At 39.6% G+C, this 19,394-nt stretch overlaps 1 protein-coding gene and 1 long non-coding RNA gene across 5 annotated transcripts in view; one reads left to right on the plus strand and one right to left on the minus strand.

Annotated features, from left to right (window-relative positions):
* Positions 1 to 322: 322 nt before the first annotated feature.
* The window catches only part of ulk4 (unc-51 like kinase 4), an 80,443-nt gene continuing 61,371 nt past the window's right edge, over positions 323 to 19,394 (minus strand). For 3 of the 4 annotated variants that reach the window (XM_042424099.1, XM_042424100.1, XM_042424098.1), the window contains exons 33-37: positions 15,683 to 15,846; positions 13,914 to 14,015; positions 10,860 to 11,054; positions 5,506 to 5,594; positions 323 to 594 (exon numbers count right to left, since the gene is read on the minus strand). In XM_042424099.1, coding sequence (XP_042280033.1) covers positions 534 to 594; positions 5,506 to 5,594; positions 10,860 to 11,054; positions 13,914 to 14,015; positions 15,683 to 15,846 — 611 coding nt within the window. In that variant the 3' untranslated portion in view covers positions 323 to 533. The remainder of the gene's footprint in view (positions 595 to 5,505; positions 5,595 to 10,859; positions 11,055 to 13,913; positions 14,016 to 15,682; positions 15,847 to 19,394) is intronic. The other variant, XM_042424101.1, reaches the window with a different exon arrangement.
* On the plus strand, positions 2,731 to 6,531 carry LOC121905669. Its single transcript, XR_006098453.1, has 3 exons — positions 2,731 to 2,770; positions 4,247 to 4,374; positions 6,141 to 6,531. It is a non-coding gene; the product is annotated as an uncharacterized LOC121905669 (long non-coding RNA).

Below are 19,394 nucleotides of genomic sequence, written 5' to 3' on the forward strand. Positions count from 1 at the left end.
GGCCACAGTCTCAGTTAAATCTGTAATCCTGTGCAGTCTGATGGACAGTGGATGGATGTTTTGATTGAGCTGTCAAAGTCATTTTAGTGACACACCAATATTTATTAGTCTGTCATTGATCCAATTTGCTTTTAGAGAGATGAATGAATGCTCTGATGCCACAGAGTCACATTCACTCATGTCTCATGGGCTCGTCCCAGCAGCTGTTCAAAACCAGTTTATATAACCAAATAACACTCACTCATCAAATATAACATTATTAGGTTAACATAATTAATAAACCAACCCAGTTAGAAGTAATAAACTCAGGCCCGCTCACAGATTTACATAAATAACTTAGTCTGAAGACATTTTATTTCAAAACTTAGACAACATTTTGACACAACAATCCTCTCTAGCTGATTATTCAGAAACAAGTAACGTGTAGATGAAGAGATTTTCCTAAAAGCAGACGACTAATTAGAAGTATCTTTAAAATTCGGAAATGGTGAAAAACATTTCTGGTTTGCTTGCGGTTTGAAGATGAGAAGCTTTTAGGATCCGGAGATCTCTTGGAGGATTTCAGCAGCCAGTGGAACCACATCGACATGACACCTGGGACACAGAAAAAAAAAAAACCCTATTATTCATCACATCACAGTTATGTTATTTTCTTCTAACATAAAAACCAAAAAAACTTTCCTTAAAAGGTACAAATGATGACAGTGTTGTGTAACGTACATACTGTATTCTACTTAAAGGGTTTATGTGTTGTTACAATAATTTGAATAATTCATCTCAGTCTTTGTGGGGCTTTGATGTGGCTTCACATCTCTCACATAATTCACACTCATTTTCTCCAGTAAAATGACAGACTAATATTCTGAATGTGGGATTCATTTCCGAGTTGTCCGGGCCAAACCACCTACTTGTACATCAGGAAATGGTTCATCACCAGGCTGACTGAAATAGCTGTGATTATGAACTGGCACTCTGAGCACCGAAGCAATCTGTGGCTCCGAACTGAACAGCTCTGAACATTCAAAGTTTCATCTATATTCCTCACTGCTCGTGAACATCTTGATAGATTCTGCTGCAGCTGCTTTATTTTAGTTTTACCATCACTATTTCTTGAAAAATGTGCTGACCATGCTCTCAGACCAACATAAAGCAGGTATAGACTTTACAACGCCCTCAGTTCAATGGTTTTAATGTGCGTGTAAAATGCTCCAGCGCCTCCAACTTACTCTTTCACTGATTGGTTGCCAACCCAGAGTCTCTATCTAGACTGTAAGTGGGAGCCTACAGGTGAACAAGATATAATGTCTCACTGAATGCAGAATTAATCTTCTTTATCTGTAAGAACTCGTATGTTTCATTAAATTAGGTGGCTGAAAGTGTTTAAGCCCCTTCTCATACCAGCAAACGTGAATCTGTTGTTGTAAGACCGTGAGAAGCCTTTAGTTTTCCTGAAAGTCACTGAATCCACCAAATACTTCTCCTCCTTCTACCAGCATCACCACTAACAATAACGTGCATACATATGTTATATGTAAATATTTAAACATCCATACAACATACTACATGATATTGCGTCTTACTGAAAACATCTGTTCAGACTCCTACAGGCTGTCTGAAACCCACTTCTCTACTCTCCCACCTCCCCTCCCTCACTCTCTTATCTCCCTCCTCCCCTCCTCTCTTGCTCCCAGGTGTCTTTGAGGGCAGCCTGTCAGCCAGGCCAGCAGTAGCCCTCCCACCCCCCCTAGTTAATTAAAACCCACATAATTAACCTAATTAACACACTTCCCAGAGGCTTTGGAAATCCTTGAAAGTTTGTGGATTTTGAAAACATAAATTGGATCCATAAAAGTTTAAGGACAAACTTTTGAGTTTGGTTACTCATTAAATCGCTGCACTCTCACAGTCCCAAATTGCCACTCAGCTGCAGCTCGGAGGACAGCGGAAAATGAAATAATTGCTTTTAGATTACAGTGAATGGCTATTACAGCACCACATTAGCCTCACGATCGGCTTACACCAACACTCGGGGTGTTTGCTGAAATTTATGTGTTTTCCACCATTTGAGATGGAATTAAAAACACCGACCAACCAAAAACAAACACCAGAGAACTCAGTGCAGCAGGTTCCTCTCAGTGTTAGTTAGTGTTCACATATACAGCAGGCATGAAGTTTACCTACAGCAGTGAGCTGTTCTCCAAATCACCTGGTGGAAAATAATAGTTTCACTGTCCACAAACCGGTAGAGTGCTGTGCTGTTGTTAAAGCCTCTGAAACTTTGGTTTTGAATCTGAAATATTTATCTAGAATATTCAATATTCATTACTAAATAAAATATCTTTCAATATTATTTATTAGGCATTAAAAACTCAGACCCCCATGTTAAAATGCCCGGCTTTACAGCAGAAATAAACATGTTTACAGCCTGGTACAAAAAACGGTTTTGGTCTCTATAGCTAATTTCCCTGTTCAAGACAACTGTAGGAGGGTGAATTTTTATAATTGACCTGTTTAGATTTTATTAAGGCTTAATTTTATGCATAATTAAGGGCGTAACTGCTTTGAATGAGGTGGGTGCCGTCACAGGCAAATCGCTACCACGGCAACAACATTGGTTAGGTAGCGTAACCATGGTGTAACCCCAGATTCACAGAGTATAGGCGTAACCGAAGCTGTTGCTATTTCAGTGTGTTTTCAGTTCATGAAAATTAATTGTAACATTTTGGTCTAAAAGACCTTCTAAGGAATCAGATGTTCAGTTTTTTTCCTGGTATGTACTTTTTGTTTTATTGGTTTTAGCATTAGCATTATCACAATCAACTATAGACTGTAAACGCACCATGCTCACCAAGTTAGCAGCTAGCCGCTAGCGTTACAGTCAGCTCCACCCTCTTGTCCAATTATTGCCACTTCTGGCTCCAAAAGTCCACGATGACAACGGTCAAAATGCAAACTCGAGGCTTGAAAACACGAGTGCACAAACCAGTGGGTGACGTCAGAGTGGCTACATCCATTATATTTTACAGTCTATGCTGCTGACTGTAGCTTCATTTTTACAACACAGATGTGAGAGTAGTATTGATCTTCTCATCTAACTCTAAGAAATAAAGCAAATAAGCATAGTTCTAAAATCTTGAACTAAGACTTTAAATGTTGCTAAATCCTGCTTGGTGCAAAGAAGTAAGAAGCAAAATAACCACAATTCTTCTCACTAATAATTGCTTTTAGGGTATTTATGTTGGCATTTTGTTAAAATCCTTCATAAATTGAAGCTGAAACCAAAAGTTTCAGAGAGTGAAGAGTTTGCAGAGGAGTTGTGATGTTAACTGAGCTGCTTCTATCATCGGAGCAGATATTAGTGGTCTGCACAACTGATGGCTTCATGTTTGACTGAACACAGCAAAGGATCAGGTTTTGGGCCTCAAGGCTTTTCTTCAGGATGGAGACCGAGCCCCCTCCCTCCACACTTGGTCAGGCTTGAGGTTTTGGAAAAAAAGGCATTCCTCAGGTTGCCATGGTAAAGGCTGAATGACATCATTTGGGTTAGGCTCTCAGCCCAGACCTCCCCTCTCCTTCCCGCCCTTCTTCCGTCTCCTCTCTCTGCCCCAACTCCTCTCATCCTCTCAATTAAAACCTCTCCTCACCCCTGCTCCCCTCCCTTCCACTCCTCTCCTCTCTCCTCATAACTCCTCTCATCTCCTGCCCTTTCTCCTAAAACCTCTGCTCCACTCCTCCCCTCCTCCTACCGCTAAACCAGTGGGAGTGTGCCAGTCACAGCCACTTCAAAGGCTAGAGCTGATCTCTGCTTTCATCTGCCAGAGAGGGAGAGGAGAGAGAGGAGACGAGGGGAGAGGAAAGGAAAGGAGAAGTGGGAGAAGGGAAGCACAAGAGTGAGAGAAAAAGGTGGAAAAGAAATAAAATGAGATAAAAAAAAAAGACAGACAACAGAGGGGGGAGAGAGGAAAAGAAATGGGTTTGGAGGGTAACAAAAAGAGAAGAAAAGGGGTGACCGAGGAGAAAAGAGGGGGAGAGGGAGGGGGGAGGAGGAGAGGCCTCTATAGCAGGACAACAATACACCTTTATTATTGATCTGACAGGGTGAGTGTGTGATTGAGAGACACACAGTTTTTTATGTAGAAGCGGCTGAAAGCGACTATTTGTGTGTATTCATCGTGTGTATCATTGTGTGTATACACTAAGTGTGTGTGTGTGTGTGTGTGTGTGTGTGTGTGTGTCTGTGTGACAGGTCGCTGGTCTCATACATCAAAAGATCAAAGGAAGCACGGTCGCTACAGCGACAAAACCCTTGGCTCAAAGAGGGAACACACATTCGGCCCACATACTCACAAAAGCCGGCCAGATGCAGAGACACAGGTGGACACACAAACACCGAAGCACACACACCATGTCTGTCAGAATAAATGATTATAAATGTTTGATAGACATCAGTTGAAAGAAAAACATATCTGTAATAATAATTCATTAATTATTTGTATTATCACTACTTTTCAATTTGGTCTGCTTCAGTTTTACAGAAATGAGAAGCTGAATGTATAAATACGGCTGAGATGCTGCAGCCTCCTGCTCTGCAACATCTCATTTAACTAGTCAAACAGTGTGTGGCTGTGAGTAGATGTCAGAGTAATCCCATAAAATGAGGAAGCAAATCTAATTCAGCTTTAATTATTCTTGTTTAAATATTGCTTGCTTAAATATATGTGGACATTCTAAGGAAAATATATATTTATAGCTTCCATTACTCACTAGCTCATGTTTAGTTACAGTCTAATATGGACCACTGTATCTTTTCCTCTTATTCAGCTCGTGCTACTTGCTGTACAGAAAAAAAAAGCATTACTTGCAGAAAGTCATCAATAAACAGTGTGTTCCCTGTTCGACCTCAACACAAACCTCACAGCTCCTGAACTCATGAATCTTTGAAGGAAGCTGTTACTCTGTCGGGTGTGTGAGAGAAGTATCATGGGCCATGTTTCCTGTTGTTGATATCAGATGTCAAGAGACCCGCAAACAAAGATGGAGACTTGGTTTTAATAAATGTCTGTATTTAATCTCTGAGATCTTTTTGAGCCATTGAGCTGACATTCTGCCCTGTGAGAAGCAAACGTCCTTTCGATTAACAACTAGAAAAAGTTCCATTTTGACGTGTAATGAACAGACATGTTCAGACAAGCATAAAAATAACAGGATAAGAGAAAAGGCCTGAGGAAAAATATTTAAATTAAGGATGATTTGTTATTGGCACCCACGATTTTCAACCCTGCTGTACACACACTACAGACAGAGATGAGCACCTGATATGGACAGACACAGGAATACATATCTACTAAACACATCTAAAAAGTCTTGTTTTGCCACAGTTACTAATAAACATAGTATTTTGTCTGAAAACTACATAAAGTCACTATCAAAATGGCAAAATGGAAGGAACATTCCCTATTAAATATATATTTTATGACACACACACTAACACATAGAAACACACACCTGTTGGATGAAGTTATATCCTGCAGTAGACTCTCTAGCTCCGCCCCTTCAGGACATTCTGACCAATCAGATCTCTCTGTAGTCTGAACCTGAAGAAAGAAGAAAAAAAAGAGAGTGAGAACGACTGAAGGTCTGATTAGTCTTCAGTTAGAAGCCAGTGATGATGTGATGTTACAGGTCTGGATGCTGGTAACCAATAAATAAGAGCAGGGTGATCATGACATCATCATATTATTGTACATAAGAAGGTGATGGCACACTGTTAGAATGATGACCTCCATTTTGAAACACAGTACGTCAACTGCTTCTGTCGGCCAGATTCACACAGTCAAAGTTGAACAAAGGTGAATCATGCCGAAACAGGAAACACAATTCTTCTTCTCTTATTTTATGTTTGTTTATCAGTGATTGTGGCAACAAAGTATCGGCAGTCATGATTCTCGTGCAAGATGCATCACTTTAATTATGAGTGTATTTTTTTCAGTTTCGTTTTAGGCTTTTTGTCACGATTTATCAGTGAAGGAATCACAGCAGCTACATATAACCATCATCACATCAATATTAAAAAAAACTGATGATACATTGTATACTAGAAACATTATTTATTCACTACTCTCTACTTCATCTTTTCACAGCGCCATTCAAAGTCATCTAATAGGCCACTACGGGAGAAAAACTGCCTGTCTGTGTTATCACCAAAGAATAATTTTGCAAGTTACCAAGACCAACTGCTGAGTGGCATCAAACTCATTTGTAAATGCCATTTCAAAGTAAGTTGATCAAAGAGCTAATTTGCCAAAAATCCAGTTGAATGCACAAACACCCTCCTCTCACACCAGCGCTTTTTCAAATAAGTGCTTTGATTTTTCCCTCTTTCTGCAGACTATCATTTTGATCACTGTTCTCCTTATTGCTCCTCCGTAGTGGTCATACTTTTGTAGACTCTGTTACTGAACTTGTACATCATCGTCATCATCATCATCATCTAAGAGCATATATATAAAAACCATTCCTCCCTCTCCGGTTACTGAATTCCCTTCATGCATCCTCTGTGTCCTCTCTTTGTCATTCGTATGTTTTTACTCGTGTTCTGACTCGTCTCCTCACACCATGATTTCTAGGCTCCACACCCACCCAGGAACACCTGGTCCACAGACTGCTGTGTGTGTGTGTGTGTGTGTGTGTGTGTGTGTGTGTGTGTGTGTGTGTGTGTGTGTGTGTGTGTGTGTGTGTGTGTGTTCAGGGTCGTTTTCATGTTAAAAATTATAGCCAAGTTCAGATCTGAGTGTAAAATTAGGGTGAAGTTTTAACTTCTGGAACAAATGTACTCCAATAAATAATAAAATCTGTGTGTTTGCCTATGTCTCTTTAGCTGTTGATCAAGGTGAGTGTGTGTGTGTGTGTGTGTGTGTGTGTGCTCATGTGCCTGAGTGCATGTGTGCCTGAGTGTTTGGTGAACGTGTTCTCTCTGATCTCCAGTGACATCATCACCTCTGTCTCTGCAGCGACACAGCATGGTTGTTGCTAGGCAACGGGGTTAGGAGGAGACAAAGACGCTCCCCTCACTCTCTTACTTTTCTCACACACACACACACACACACACACACACACACACACACACACACACACACACACACACACAAACAAACAAACACAAACACGCACCATCCATGCTCTCCACCTCATCTTCGCCCTCTCCTCCTTCATCCTCCTCCCTCTCCATCTCTACCTGACCAACACCCGACTCTATAATACTGAACACAAAGTCAGATGAGAGGCGCACCGACAGACACACGCAGTCTGACACGCTGCCTCTCAGAGACGGCGCAGCGCTGTCATAATAGATATTAACTTCAAACAAGTGACAATGTACCTGACAGCAGAGAAAAAGAGAGTAATACATTTGTCAGAATAATATAGACCTTGCATGAAAGAGACAGACAATGTATGTATGTGTGTGTGAGACTCTTGAAGAATGATTATCTGTTTAATGGATAATGTTAATAAAGAAGTGACTGATATCTACTGTTACTGTAACGTTAAGAGTTCTTTTAAAGCTATTTAACAGAATTACTTGTTAGAGCAAAATCTGAGGTCAGTTCTTCATGTCCTGTACGGATATTTTGCCTCACTGTCATTTATGCAGTTTGAATTTAATGACAATGCGTCACACCATATTATTATCGACAGTTTTGTTTTCCTTACTGCTTCACCTCTTTTTACTCGCACGTGAGGAGTGAGGTCATCCTCTCTGATACTTTTTATTGTCTTATTAAAATTCTTTTTGTGCAGATGTCATCTGGTCACAAATACTCAATGTACAATTTTTTAGTTGTAATACTTAGTCAGGTGCGGTGAAAATATCACTGGAGTGTGTTTCTTCAGTTCAATCCATGCAACCGATACTTTCCATGGACATTTTTCTTGCACACTGGAAGCATTGCAACAGAGGGATTGTTGGATAAATAAATAAATAAATAAATGAATAAATAAATAAATAAATACATTTCCATGCTTCTAGCTCATACGTGTGAAAGGTTACAGTAATTGTACATAATATGTTTTGACATATTTTTGTCTCCGGAGATGAGAGTGGATTAACAATGAGTGTAAGGAGAAACACAGGATAACATCGACAACATGCTGCCTGGCCTCACAGCATGTGTAGTTTGTGCACAAAAATTACACAAAAACACTAAAGATTTATAGACATTATTTCTGCTGGATTTATGTGGTTTTATGTGTGAAATGGGCTCGAAACAGACATGAATTGTGCAAACATATGAAGGGACTGAAGAAAATAAATTCTGTGTTGCTAGAGGCAGACTACTGAGTTTAAAAACTATACTGACAAATCAAACTGCTTTAAAAGAAATAATAAGTGCTTCTTTCTCTAACAATTTTAACATTAATTCCTTTTCATTTAATTAGCATCCTCTTTAAGTATTTCCAAGTTGTTGATTGAAAAAAAAAAAGACAATTTGAGAATTTTACTAATTCAGACTTGATTCATTCTCCCTCTGTCCTCCCTTGCAGTTTCTAAGCTATTAGCTGGATCTTTGATTGAGATTAACAGCCCTGGAATCAATGAAAGATGATTAAAAAGCCTTTGTTGAAGGGCAAGCACTTGTCTGAGTGTGTAGGTGTGCAACTGAGAGAATGTGAGTCAGCGTGACTGTAATTCTGTGTAAAAGTGTTGTGGATAATGAATGTCTGTTACTTTCTTGGTGCACACTGTTCTCTGCCAACTGATTGATAATGAGATTTGAGAAAACTCATAAGCCTTTTGTCAAAAAAGTATCAAATGTCAATTCTTGATTTCATTATTTCTTTAGAACTTTAAAACTGTTGATTTAAAACTTAAGCTACTGGTCTCCTATGGAGAAAAAGAACTAAATACAAGGTAGAACGATACTGCAACAGCACACTGAAAACTTTAGTTTTATTAGTAAAATGACTAAACAGAAAGCTAGTTGGGTATTTTTATGACCAGATAAATTAGTTCAGCTCTTAGCACTGAGTTGCTTAGTGACTCATTGACTAGCTACGAGGAAATGTCTGAAACACACTGCTCTGTGTGTGTGTGTGTGTGTGTGTGTGTGTGTGTTGTTCAAGGTGGTGAGCAGGGTAGAGAATACACACCTAGATGTTACTGTAGCTGTAGCACAGGGGGTAATGAGGGAGTTTGCACAAGTAGACAAATTTGTTACGACAGACAGACAGAAAGAAACAGAGAAATAAGTACGTTTGTGAGCTTTTGTGTGACAGAGAGTTTGTGTGTGGGTGGTTCAGGTAGCTGGAACTAATTAGTGAGAGGAATCCAAAATACGCTCACGCACTTGTGCACACACACAAGCTTTCTCTCTCTCTCTCACAAACACACACACACACATACACACAAAACTACAAATATAAGGCAGTTTACAGGCACAGCCTTCAGTCAGATCATATGACCTCAGGGTGACAACTGACCTTGTGTCCCACGTGCAGAAACTATTTTCTTGACCCTGCGGCCGAATCAAAACATTAAGAATGCATTTTACATAATTCATAGAGGTCCGCAGTAAAACCAACAATTTTTCAAACTTGGTCATGTTGACTTTTTAAGATGTATTTTCACTGGACTGCATCCTCCAAACCTTCCTTCCTATACTACACCTAGTAGTTTAAATCAATATTGAACTATTCTGCACAGCTGTGGATTAATTTACAACATCAGTTTTCAACACTTTTAAATGACTGATTCATACAATATTTGTGTCTTGAGAATTAAAGTACAGTTAAGGTTTGGTTAATGTTTAACCAAAACTACTCAATAAAGGTTAGTGAAGACTCGTCATCACGGATTAAAGTCCAGCATTAATTGTTGGTCTGGAAACGGATGCCAACTCTAGTCTTTGGTGTTAAATTAAAATGCATTACCTCCATTCTACATAAATTACACAGCACTTTCTGCATTGCCACTGAATGTTGGCACTGGCTGTAAATCTTGTGCTGCCGAATCATCCAACATGAATTAATTTCCTAGAAAACCCAGGTTGCATAATGTGTGCTAAATATGGTGTTCGACTGCTTCACAACAGGTTTTGTCTAATGAAGTATGAGTCTTCAATATTTCACAGGTGTTTAATTAAAATGAACAAATAAGTCCTCCGTAACAGCTCAACTCAACTTAACTTAACTGAATTGTTCCAGCATCATTATATTGTTGTGTGTGAAAGTGGCACCTAGCATGAGAGCTGCTTAACTGTGGTGAAAGTCAGCTGTTCCTGCTCAGTGTAACCAAACAGAGCTAATGTTTTTATTAATGTTTGGGAGTAAAAGCCTCACTAAATCAGCTGCTTTACTGCAGTATGCTCTCTTATAAGTCAGCCGTCTTCGGCCTGTACTACAAATCATTTTGACTATCAGACAAAATTGGACAGACACTCCAACAGAGAGTGACAGGCAGATACAAATCAACACTTTTTCTGCCTCTGTCAGTCTAGTTCTGGTGAAACTACAGTTTTCAGAACAGCAGCCCACATAGTTTTTTGAGAATGTGTATCTGTCTGTCTGTCTGCACCGAGTCTCTTTTCACTATTCCAATATTTTCATTCTGCAGTGGTGCCAGTTAATATTTCAACCCTCAAAATACAAACAAATATGACGCAGAGGTAAGTCATACAAGGAAATTCAAACACATCTCAGTGCTGTAACCTGCGATAAGACTGATGCTGACACCTGAAAAAGTAGTGACCCTTGCCACTGATATCTGATAAAATGTTAATGTGTTAACATGTGTGGGAAACTTTTTTTAACGTATGTCTGCTTGTGTCTGTGTGTGCACATCCTTGCATGTGAACTTTACTCACCAGCCGTTTAACGATCCTGAGTGTTGTGCGTTGGATTCGGGACGTCTCAGTGTGCATGTGTGTGTGCAGCACATGTGAGAAGCTATGCAAGCAGGAAGGTGACAGGCAGTCATGACCCTCTCCACCATACAGCTGAACCAGTAGAGACAGACACTGAATAGACTCCTCCAACACCTCCTGGTTTTCAGTAGACAGCTAGAGAGAGAGATAATCAATGAATATATGGATGGATTCAATAATTCCATTTGGACTGGATTCTTCCTCTTTGGTGTATTTACAGTACATATTGTAAATAAGATATTTAAAGTAGATGTCAATCCATGTCAATTAATTTAATGTAAACAAGCAACATTTTCACACACACAGGTTAGAGAACTGAAGCACATGTTTAAGAGAAAAGCAAAGATGTTGAACTGTAAAATGAGAATAGGCAGACATTTTGTTTTGTGTTTCAAATAACATTAATGACAGCAGCTCTGTTCTATTCAAGAGGACCAGTAAGACATGACAGTGTGACAGTGAAAAAATTAATTATTTAAGCCACTAGGTGCGTAATTTGCAGTGAGTTGAAGTTTATTTGCCACTTTTGTAATTAATAAATGGTACATTTCACAAAAAACATAATATAATAATATATACATTTATATGGAGGCCATGTTTAGTAGTGTAAGGAAATAATCCAGATCAATGTTCACTCTACACTGTGTGCATCTGATCACGGAGTCTGTGTAAAAACTTAACTGCACTGCTGCTCTTCAGGACTCTATTTGTTCAATACAAGCAGGTTTTGTAGTTTTAATGATATTAGATTCAGGGACTGTATTGATGCAAGTGCATTCTCTATCTCACTGATGTCCCATGGGGCAAAGGGGCTGTGCAGAGGTCGGGGGTGTGTCAGCTGGCCCCTCAACACACACACACACACACTCAATGTGTCAAGTATAAGTAAAAATCTCTATTGTGTCCCCTGAGACCTCCTCCTCCTCCCCCCACTCTCCTTCCTTTTCTCCCCTCTCCTTTAAGTCCTCGACTTCCCAGGATGCCTCACAGCACCCTGTCTCTCTTTTGCATGGATTCTCTCCATCTGTCTTCCTTTCCTCCTCAACCTCTCACCTCCGTTTCATTCCTTTAAACATCTCACACTCTTTACTTCCTTTTCTTCCGCTTCTGACTTCTTGTTGTTCATCTCAGTCACTGTTTTATTTTAAAATATTTAAATATTCTATTTTGAGGTATTTAGATGTTCAAATCATGTTAAATCCTTTTTATTTAAAGAAAGTTACAGAAGGTGAGATCATATCATCAGAATCATTCATTAAGTTATCATTTAATTAAATGTGATTTACAGTACAGACACACCTTCCCATTCACTTGAATGAGAGTTTCCAAACTTTTGACTGGTACTGTAAACTCACAATACTTCTGATAACTGGAGTGCAGCTACTAGATGAAGTTATTTTGTGTCACATTATTCTTTAGTATCTGATTTTAAGGGATTATTTAATCATCAGTAGTGTGTACAGAACGTGCCTGAAGGTGTGGATGTCTGAATGGCTACTGCGATAACATTTCCACATTTCTCTCAGCAGAAAGGACCAGACTGTACTCAGTCTTATCTTTTTGTTTTCAAGATTGCATCAGGATGTGTGGTTGTACTTCCAGATATAATAGCCTCCGTTTTCCGCAGAACTTTGGGATTAATATTTGTAATAACTGTAGTATAATTACTTCAGTAAGCTAGAATAAACTTCTTGAACAGATGGGCAATGTGCAAGCAGCGTACTGCCTTAATAAAACATCCCTACACTGTAAACACATCTAGCATAGTCAGTATATTTGCAGGCAACTACGTAACCTGAGACGTGTACAGAAGACAGAGGAGTCTGTGCATGAAAGTGAATTTCAAGCATTTTATTGTCTCTTTGAAAATAGGTTTACTGTAGGTCTGTTTAATTCAGTACCGTAACAGAGATGTACAGTACCAGTCAAAAGTTTGGACACACTTTCTGATGCAAGTGAATGGAACGGTGTGTCCAAACTTTTGACTGGACTATGCTGTTACTGTACACACGTCTTTGGAAGACAGCTAATTAAGGAAGAAATTTTAGATAAGCTTGATTGGTTGTGTTGTTGTTTACAGTGCAGACAGACAGAAGAGTGGATTTGAGAATCGGCATATTTAGTCTGGGAGGATGCTGCAGATCAGTTTACCACGAATGAAACTTCAAACAGTAGCAGATGGTATTACAGACCTTAATGTATTTGTGGATTTTGGTGAAAATGTGTCTAATTTTCCACAACTGTCATTGCTCCCTTATGAAATCATGTTTTTACATTTAGATGGAAATTCTAATATTATTATTAATATTTTAGGTGTCCTGCAGTTTACTTACAAAATAGCACTGAAGTGGACATAAAGTTAACTTGTTATACGCAGCTCCAACTAACTGTGGGACCAACTGTGAAATTATAAGGCTTTGAAAATCTTTACGATGACACGCACTCACAAGTGAACGGTGGGAGTAACCGTGCTGGACTTTATAAGGTGGTGCTTTCAATGTAAGCAATTGATGTGAACTAGGAGATCACTAAATACAAGAGAAATGTATTAATCACATGTAGAAATCACATCAGACACACAACTCAGAAAGATTCATAACCAGACAAATAGGTATGTCTCTCTCTCTCTCTCTCACACACACACACACACACACACACACACACACACACACACACACACACACACACACACACACACACACACACACACAGAGGTTTACTTAAGTCACTTTTGGGGACATTACATAGACTTACATTCATTTCCTGGAGACTTACCCTAACCCTAACCCTAACCACTACTTGCCTAAACCTAACCCTAACCTTAACCACAGACCAAACAATCAGTGTTTTACCAATTGGGGACACTGCTCTTGCACAAGACGTGCTCAGTTAACTGGTCTTAAGTCTGGTGTGTGTCCCTGAAAGTGACTTAAGTCATGCCGACATCCACACACACACACACACGTGCGCGCCCTCTGTGAGTGTTGGTCTCACCATGTGAATGAGGTGTGTGCTGAGTAGGCTCAGGGGTCTGTTGGCTAGGAGCAGCTTCTCTGCTGCCTCCGTCTCTACTGCTGGACAAGATAGCCTCTGGCTCTATACACACACACACACACACATACACACACACACTTTAAATCATTTATAGAGATTTGACAGTCAATAATGATGGATCCAGAGACCTGCCAAGACAAATTCTGACAGACTGAGACAGACAGAGAAAGACAGACTGATGGACTAACAGAGGAAGTCATTTTTTATGCATACATTGTTTTTTTTTGTTTTTTTTTAACCCTTCTTTAACACGAGATGTGACAACACAGGTTGAGCTGTTTTCTTTGTTCCTTACATCACGTTATTTTAGCATTCCGTTTAACACTCCCATCTCCTCTTTTTTGCCCCCCTCATTAGCACCTCTGTCCCTCACTTTGCCTTATTTTAGCTCAGTTCATGCCTACAGTGGAACTTCAGGCCAATTAGCGGTGGAATAATGTGATTAATACTGGCACATATCTTCTCTCTCTCTCTCTCCCCCAAAGTCACTTCTTCTCTGTAATGCTCTCTCTCTCTCCCTCTCTCTCTCTTTTTTCTTCTGTAGTATATATAATCTCTGACTCTCACTCTCTTGACCAATGCAGTAATAGTTTGGGGAGAGTGGTCTAGTCACGTCCTCTCTCCTTATCAGACCTTATTACCCAAATGAATTTGGTTTGGGCAGAAGTTTTCTTTTTAATGAGCTTTGCATTTCTTGCAGAATTGATTTCCGCTGCACATTCTGCTTGCTCCTTTTTCCATTTCTGTCTCTCCCTCTATCTCTCCATCCTTCCCTCTCCCTCTTCTGTCCTTCTCTCTTCCACCCAGTCTTTTACCCTGCCTCCCCTTTAGTCCCCCCACCCCCCTGTCCAGGCATTAATATGTATGCGTTGGGCTGGAGTGCACACTATGGGGAGATGGGGGCTGGTGTGTGTGTGCGCATGTGAGCGTATGTGAATGTGTGTGTGTGTGTGTGTGTGTGTGTAGGGAGGCAAGCTGAGGACAAAGCCAGTAGTGATAATGAGGCCGCAGGGACATAGCCAGACAGGCCCCTCTGTGTATGCCTGTGAGTGGATGTGTGTGTTTGTGTGTGTGTGTGTCCCAGGGACTTGGGACCTCATCCGCTTTCTCCTGAGTCCACAACTTCAATATTGCTGTTGCTTAAACCTGCTAGCTTCCAGTGCACACATCAATGGACACACACACACACACACACACACACACACACACACACACACACACACACACACACACACACACACACACACACACGGATATACACACATGCCTTTGGGGACATGATACAAGGGCAACATTTTGAGGGAGTTGACTTTGTGATTCTGCTGGTGGTTCTGTGCTCAACAGAGATAAAATTGGCAAATAGTGGTAAATCAATCTGGGAATACACCAGGCTATAAGGACAGATGTAATATGATACAGCAAAACAACTGACATATGGCCAACAATTACTTGAAAAAATATTATGAAATACTAGCCAAAAAGAATTTACTTGCAAGGATTGTTGCAATGCAGTGATGTGCAGATGTGTATAATACTGAAGTCACATGTTTGCTAAGGTGTTTGCTCAGTAACTTACAAGTATAGATGCCAACTAATGCTATTTACTGACAAAGATGCATTTTGAGGAAGCCAATAAGACAGGGAGCCACAGAGCAGAGGTCACATCCACATAAACTGCTAATTTCGTGTGTGTGTGTGTGTGTTCATACCTGCAGTGCGGAACGGACAATGGTTGATGTTTGTTTTAGGATGTTATTGAGCACTTCCAGGAGGGCTTGCAAAACAAGATGGCTGACCTTTCTCCCAGCAGCCTCTCCATCCAGGTGGAGCACTGCAGCTTCAGGGAGGGTACTCACAACCACCTCTATAAGACCTGTGCAGCAGAAGAAAAGGGTGATGGCTGAAATACAACCGGTTTATCCATTGACTACTTGGGTACAGTTATCTGGCTAGAGATAGAAATATCAATACTGCACAGGTAACATCACAACAGACCCTGAACTAGATGGTCGTATTAAAATACTGCAAACTGGCCTCCATTAGAAAAACAACATTGACTTGAGCAGCCTGTCTCTCCATGGCCATCAATGAAATATAAATAATTAGTTCTGCTCACAAGCTCATTAATCAACATGTGCTCACATAATAAATTGATAGAAATCAATTAACACAACCAACCTACAAAACAACCAAAACGCTTCCCTGCCTCCCTAAATATTGGAGGTATTCAGAATTACAGTATGCCTGAGTCTGAGTAAATGTCTGTAACTGCAGGCTGTGGTTCAACTCCACAGTGGATCGATAGCTCCTGAACAAGATGAAGGACACTCTCCCTCTTCAGTCAATTAGCATTTCACTGTCACCAATTTGCCCAGCGGAGAAAAACAGCTGAATTTGACATTTAACTATTTCAACAGAACATGAAGCTGTGCAGGTTGAATCTATCTGTGCAAATCTGATATTATCAATACACCCAAGTCCACAAGATGGGAACACAAGCAGCAACAACAAAACTGAAGTCAGTTAAGATGCTCATCTAAAAATGCATTCTGTTCCTTTCTTCTTATCTTTCCCTTCTATTTTTGCACTTTCTGTCCGTCTACAGAAAACTGTGCGATGTAGAACATGTTATAAAGCTGCTAACCCCTGCTAAGCCATGAATAAATAGCACTTACTAAAGTGCAAACCCATGTTTCTTTGCTCAATGAATTTAACATGAAACAGAAGATGCTCTGCATTTTGCAGCTCAATTTGCTATTGTAGGCATTTGTCCCTGAGATGTTCTCACGCACATCTCAATAAGGGAAGACTGGATCGATTCTGCTTCCGACTAGGTTTACATGCCTTCCAATATATTTACAATACTTAAGTCCAAAGTTGTACTTAATTTTCTTTTCTGTGCAAAAAAACAGTTGATAAACAAATTAATTAAATCACTGTCTGCACTGGAAAAAAATCACGCCCAGCGATATTTTCTATTTCAATAGATCTTTATTTAGAATGTAGTAGGTGTTTGTTTTTGTGAGTGAAAGTGAAAGAATTTGTGTGAGTGTGCAGACACTAAAAAGCTGTGAAGGTAGCCTGTTGTCAGTGAGATGTACTGTTACTTTGTCAAGCTGCCTCACAATTAAATAAACGAGCTGCTCTACTTTGGACTGTTCAGTTATACAAAGACCTCGTCTGCTGTTAATGTGATCCGACAACACCGTCCTGTTCTGCATAGTTTCTCATGTATATAAGAATAATATTATTCTGTTATGTGTTGAGAATAGCTGCTATCACTCTGCATGGATTCTCACTCTGCCATCTTCACCAAATCACAAACGGGATATTTTAAATTTAAAGTGTATGCTAATATCTGGAATATGTTGTACGTAGATAGCACAGTGTGCCTGTAAATGATGATCATATGTGCTATTAGGATATAAAAATGGGATATTAAATTGCCCTTTTAGGAGTATTAATTTTCTAACTGGCTGAGTCAATGCTGTAATAACCTGCTGTGGTTTTATATAGACAAAACAGCACTAAACAGGCCATTATGTAGGTTTTTTCACATCCACTCTATACACATTCTACCATGACTTGGTTGACATGACTGCAAATATTCACAAGTAATCTGCAAAGGTCACACTATGCATTTGTTTGAAATTGGCTGCAAAGACAGAACAAAGTTCTGCTGGAATTTAAGGCTAAAAGGAAGTAGTAAAACGCTGGACTTCGGAAAAGGAATTTGAAGCCAACTTCATTTCCAGTCACACACTGGCAGCACTGTGGCCTGTCAAACCACCTGTCGACATTAAAAATGTTTTGATTTTCTCATGGTGTCACTGCATTTAAATTAGACCAACTGTTCCATCCAAACAAAACAAAATCATGCATTTTTTAGGGGATACAATTGCTGCTAATTTGTTGAGTCACTGTAAACCAACTAGGATTAAGTACTAGGACTGAGAATACTCAATTAAGACCATGTCCGTTCTTGGCACGATACCATTCATTTGACCAGCAATGGCAAACAAAATGCATGTTACAGAATAAAGCTGAAATATGTGAATAAACAAACTTCTTTAACCAGAGGAGATATTTAGATCCACATCAAAAGTACAGTGGGAATGTGATTATTGCAATAACGCCAAAAAGCAGAGCTTCAGTCTATACTTAACTGTAGATTGATGGATAATTTTTTACCGCCATCCATCCTCTTAAAGCGCTTGCAGGCTGTATAAAAAGCCTTTCCTCTCAGCTGACTGAATCCCTAAAGTCATCTGAAAGTCACAGGACGATTATAGGTTTTCCAACTGCAGCCTCCAATTTAAAATTTTGCGCATATTCAATGCACATGCATGCTTGACTCACTGTGGTTACCCTTCATTAAATCATGCACAACAAGCGCCAAACTGCTGCAAAATAGCTGCACAAACTGTAAAAGGTTTAAATAGTTACTCCATATTGTACACAGTTTACCAAATCAAGACGTGCAAATAATCAGGAGTGTGGGAGACAATGACATCTTGGGAATGCACTGACCATGAACAGTTCACGTGAAAAATTATTTAGTGAGCAGCGAACATAATGACCTTTTTAGTCATAGATTGCTGTGTTGAATGAAAATAGCAAGTACAGTTAGACATGCGTTTATTGTCGCTGCACACATGACACATCTCTCGCTCACGCTCTGGTCATTATGACTACAGTTATTAACACACCAGATTCAGTATACATTACAACAGCAACTGTATTTGTCTCAATAGGAATATCAAAAGAGCATCATAAACATATTTCATGGTTGCACAACGTGATCCAGTCTTTTCTTAGTTTGGCTCCTGGCTGGCTTTCAGTCAGCTATACAGTACATCAGCAATTGCAAGTTGAAGTTGTATACACACACACACACACACACACACGAGTTTGTGCACAATGTAATGGTAAGAGTATTGCTTTGACAGATATGCATCTCTGGATTGTGTGTGTGTATACTTGTGAGGTCAGGACATAACTTTAGTGTAATCAGGGCGATAGCAGTCAATGCTAACAAGCCAATTTTAACAATGTCACATTCGTAAAAGTGTCATTTTAAGGCTATAAATGAGAATCATTTATGAGTGAAAAACATTTTGTTCTGTCCTATTTTGGAGTCTGGACTAAACTTGGTTAAAAATAGACATTGTACAATGCTTTGCAGTACTATCTATTTATAAACCATTGTATGAGTGCTATTGGGAATCAACAGGACAGATGGCTCAGAGCATTACTGTCTGAGCAAAGTAGGATAGTTTCCTAGGGACAGAGAAACAAAATTGATCACATATCACAAATGGATAATGTTTCAGTTACTTTATTTATAGGTAAAATTGTCTAATTTAATTAGTTCAAGTAAAGAATATATACACAGTTTCCACTAATGTGATTTTCCACATT

Source organism: Thunnus maccoyii, chromosome 10 (assembly GCF_910596095.1).
Source record: "Thunnus maccoyii chromosome 10, fThuMac1.1, whole genome shotgun sequence".
Lineage (NCBI taxonomy): Eukaryota > Metazoa > Chordata > Actinopteri > Scombriformes > Scombridae > Thunnus > Thunnus maccoyii.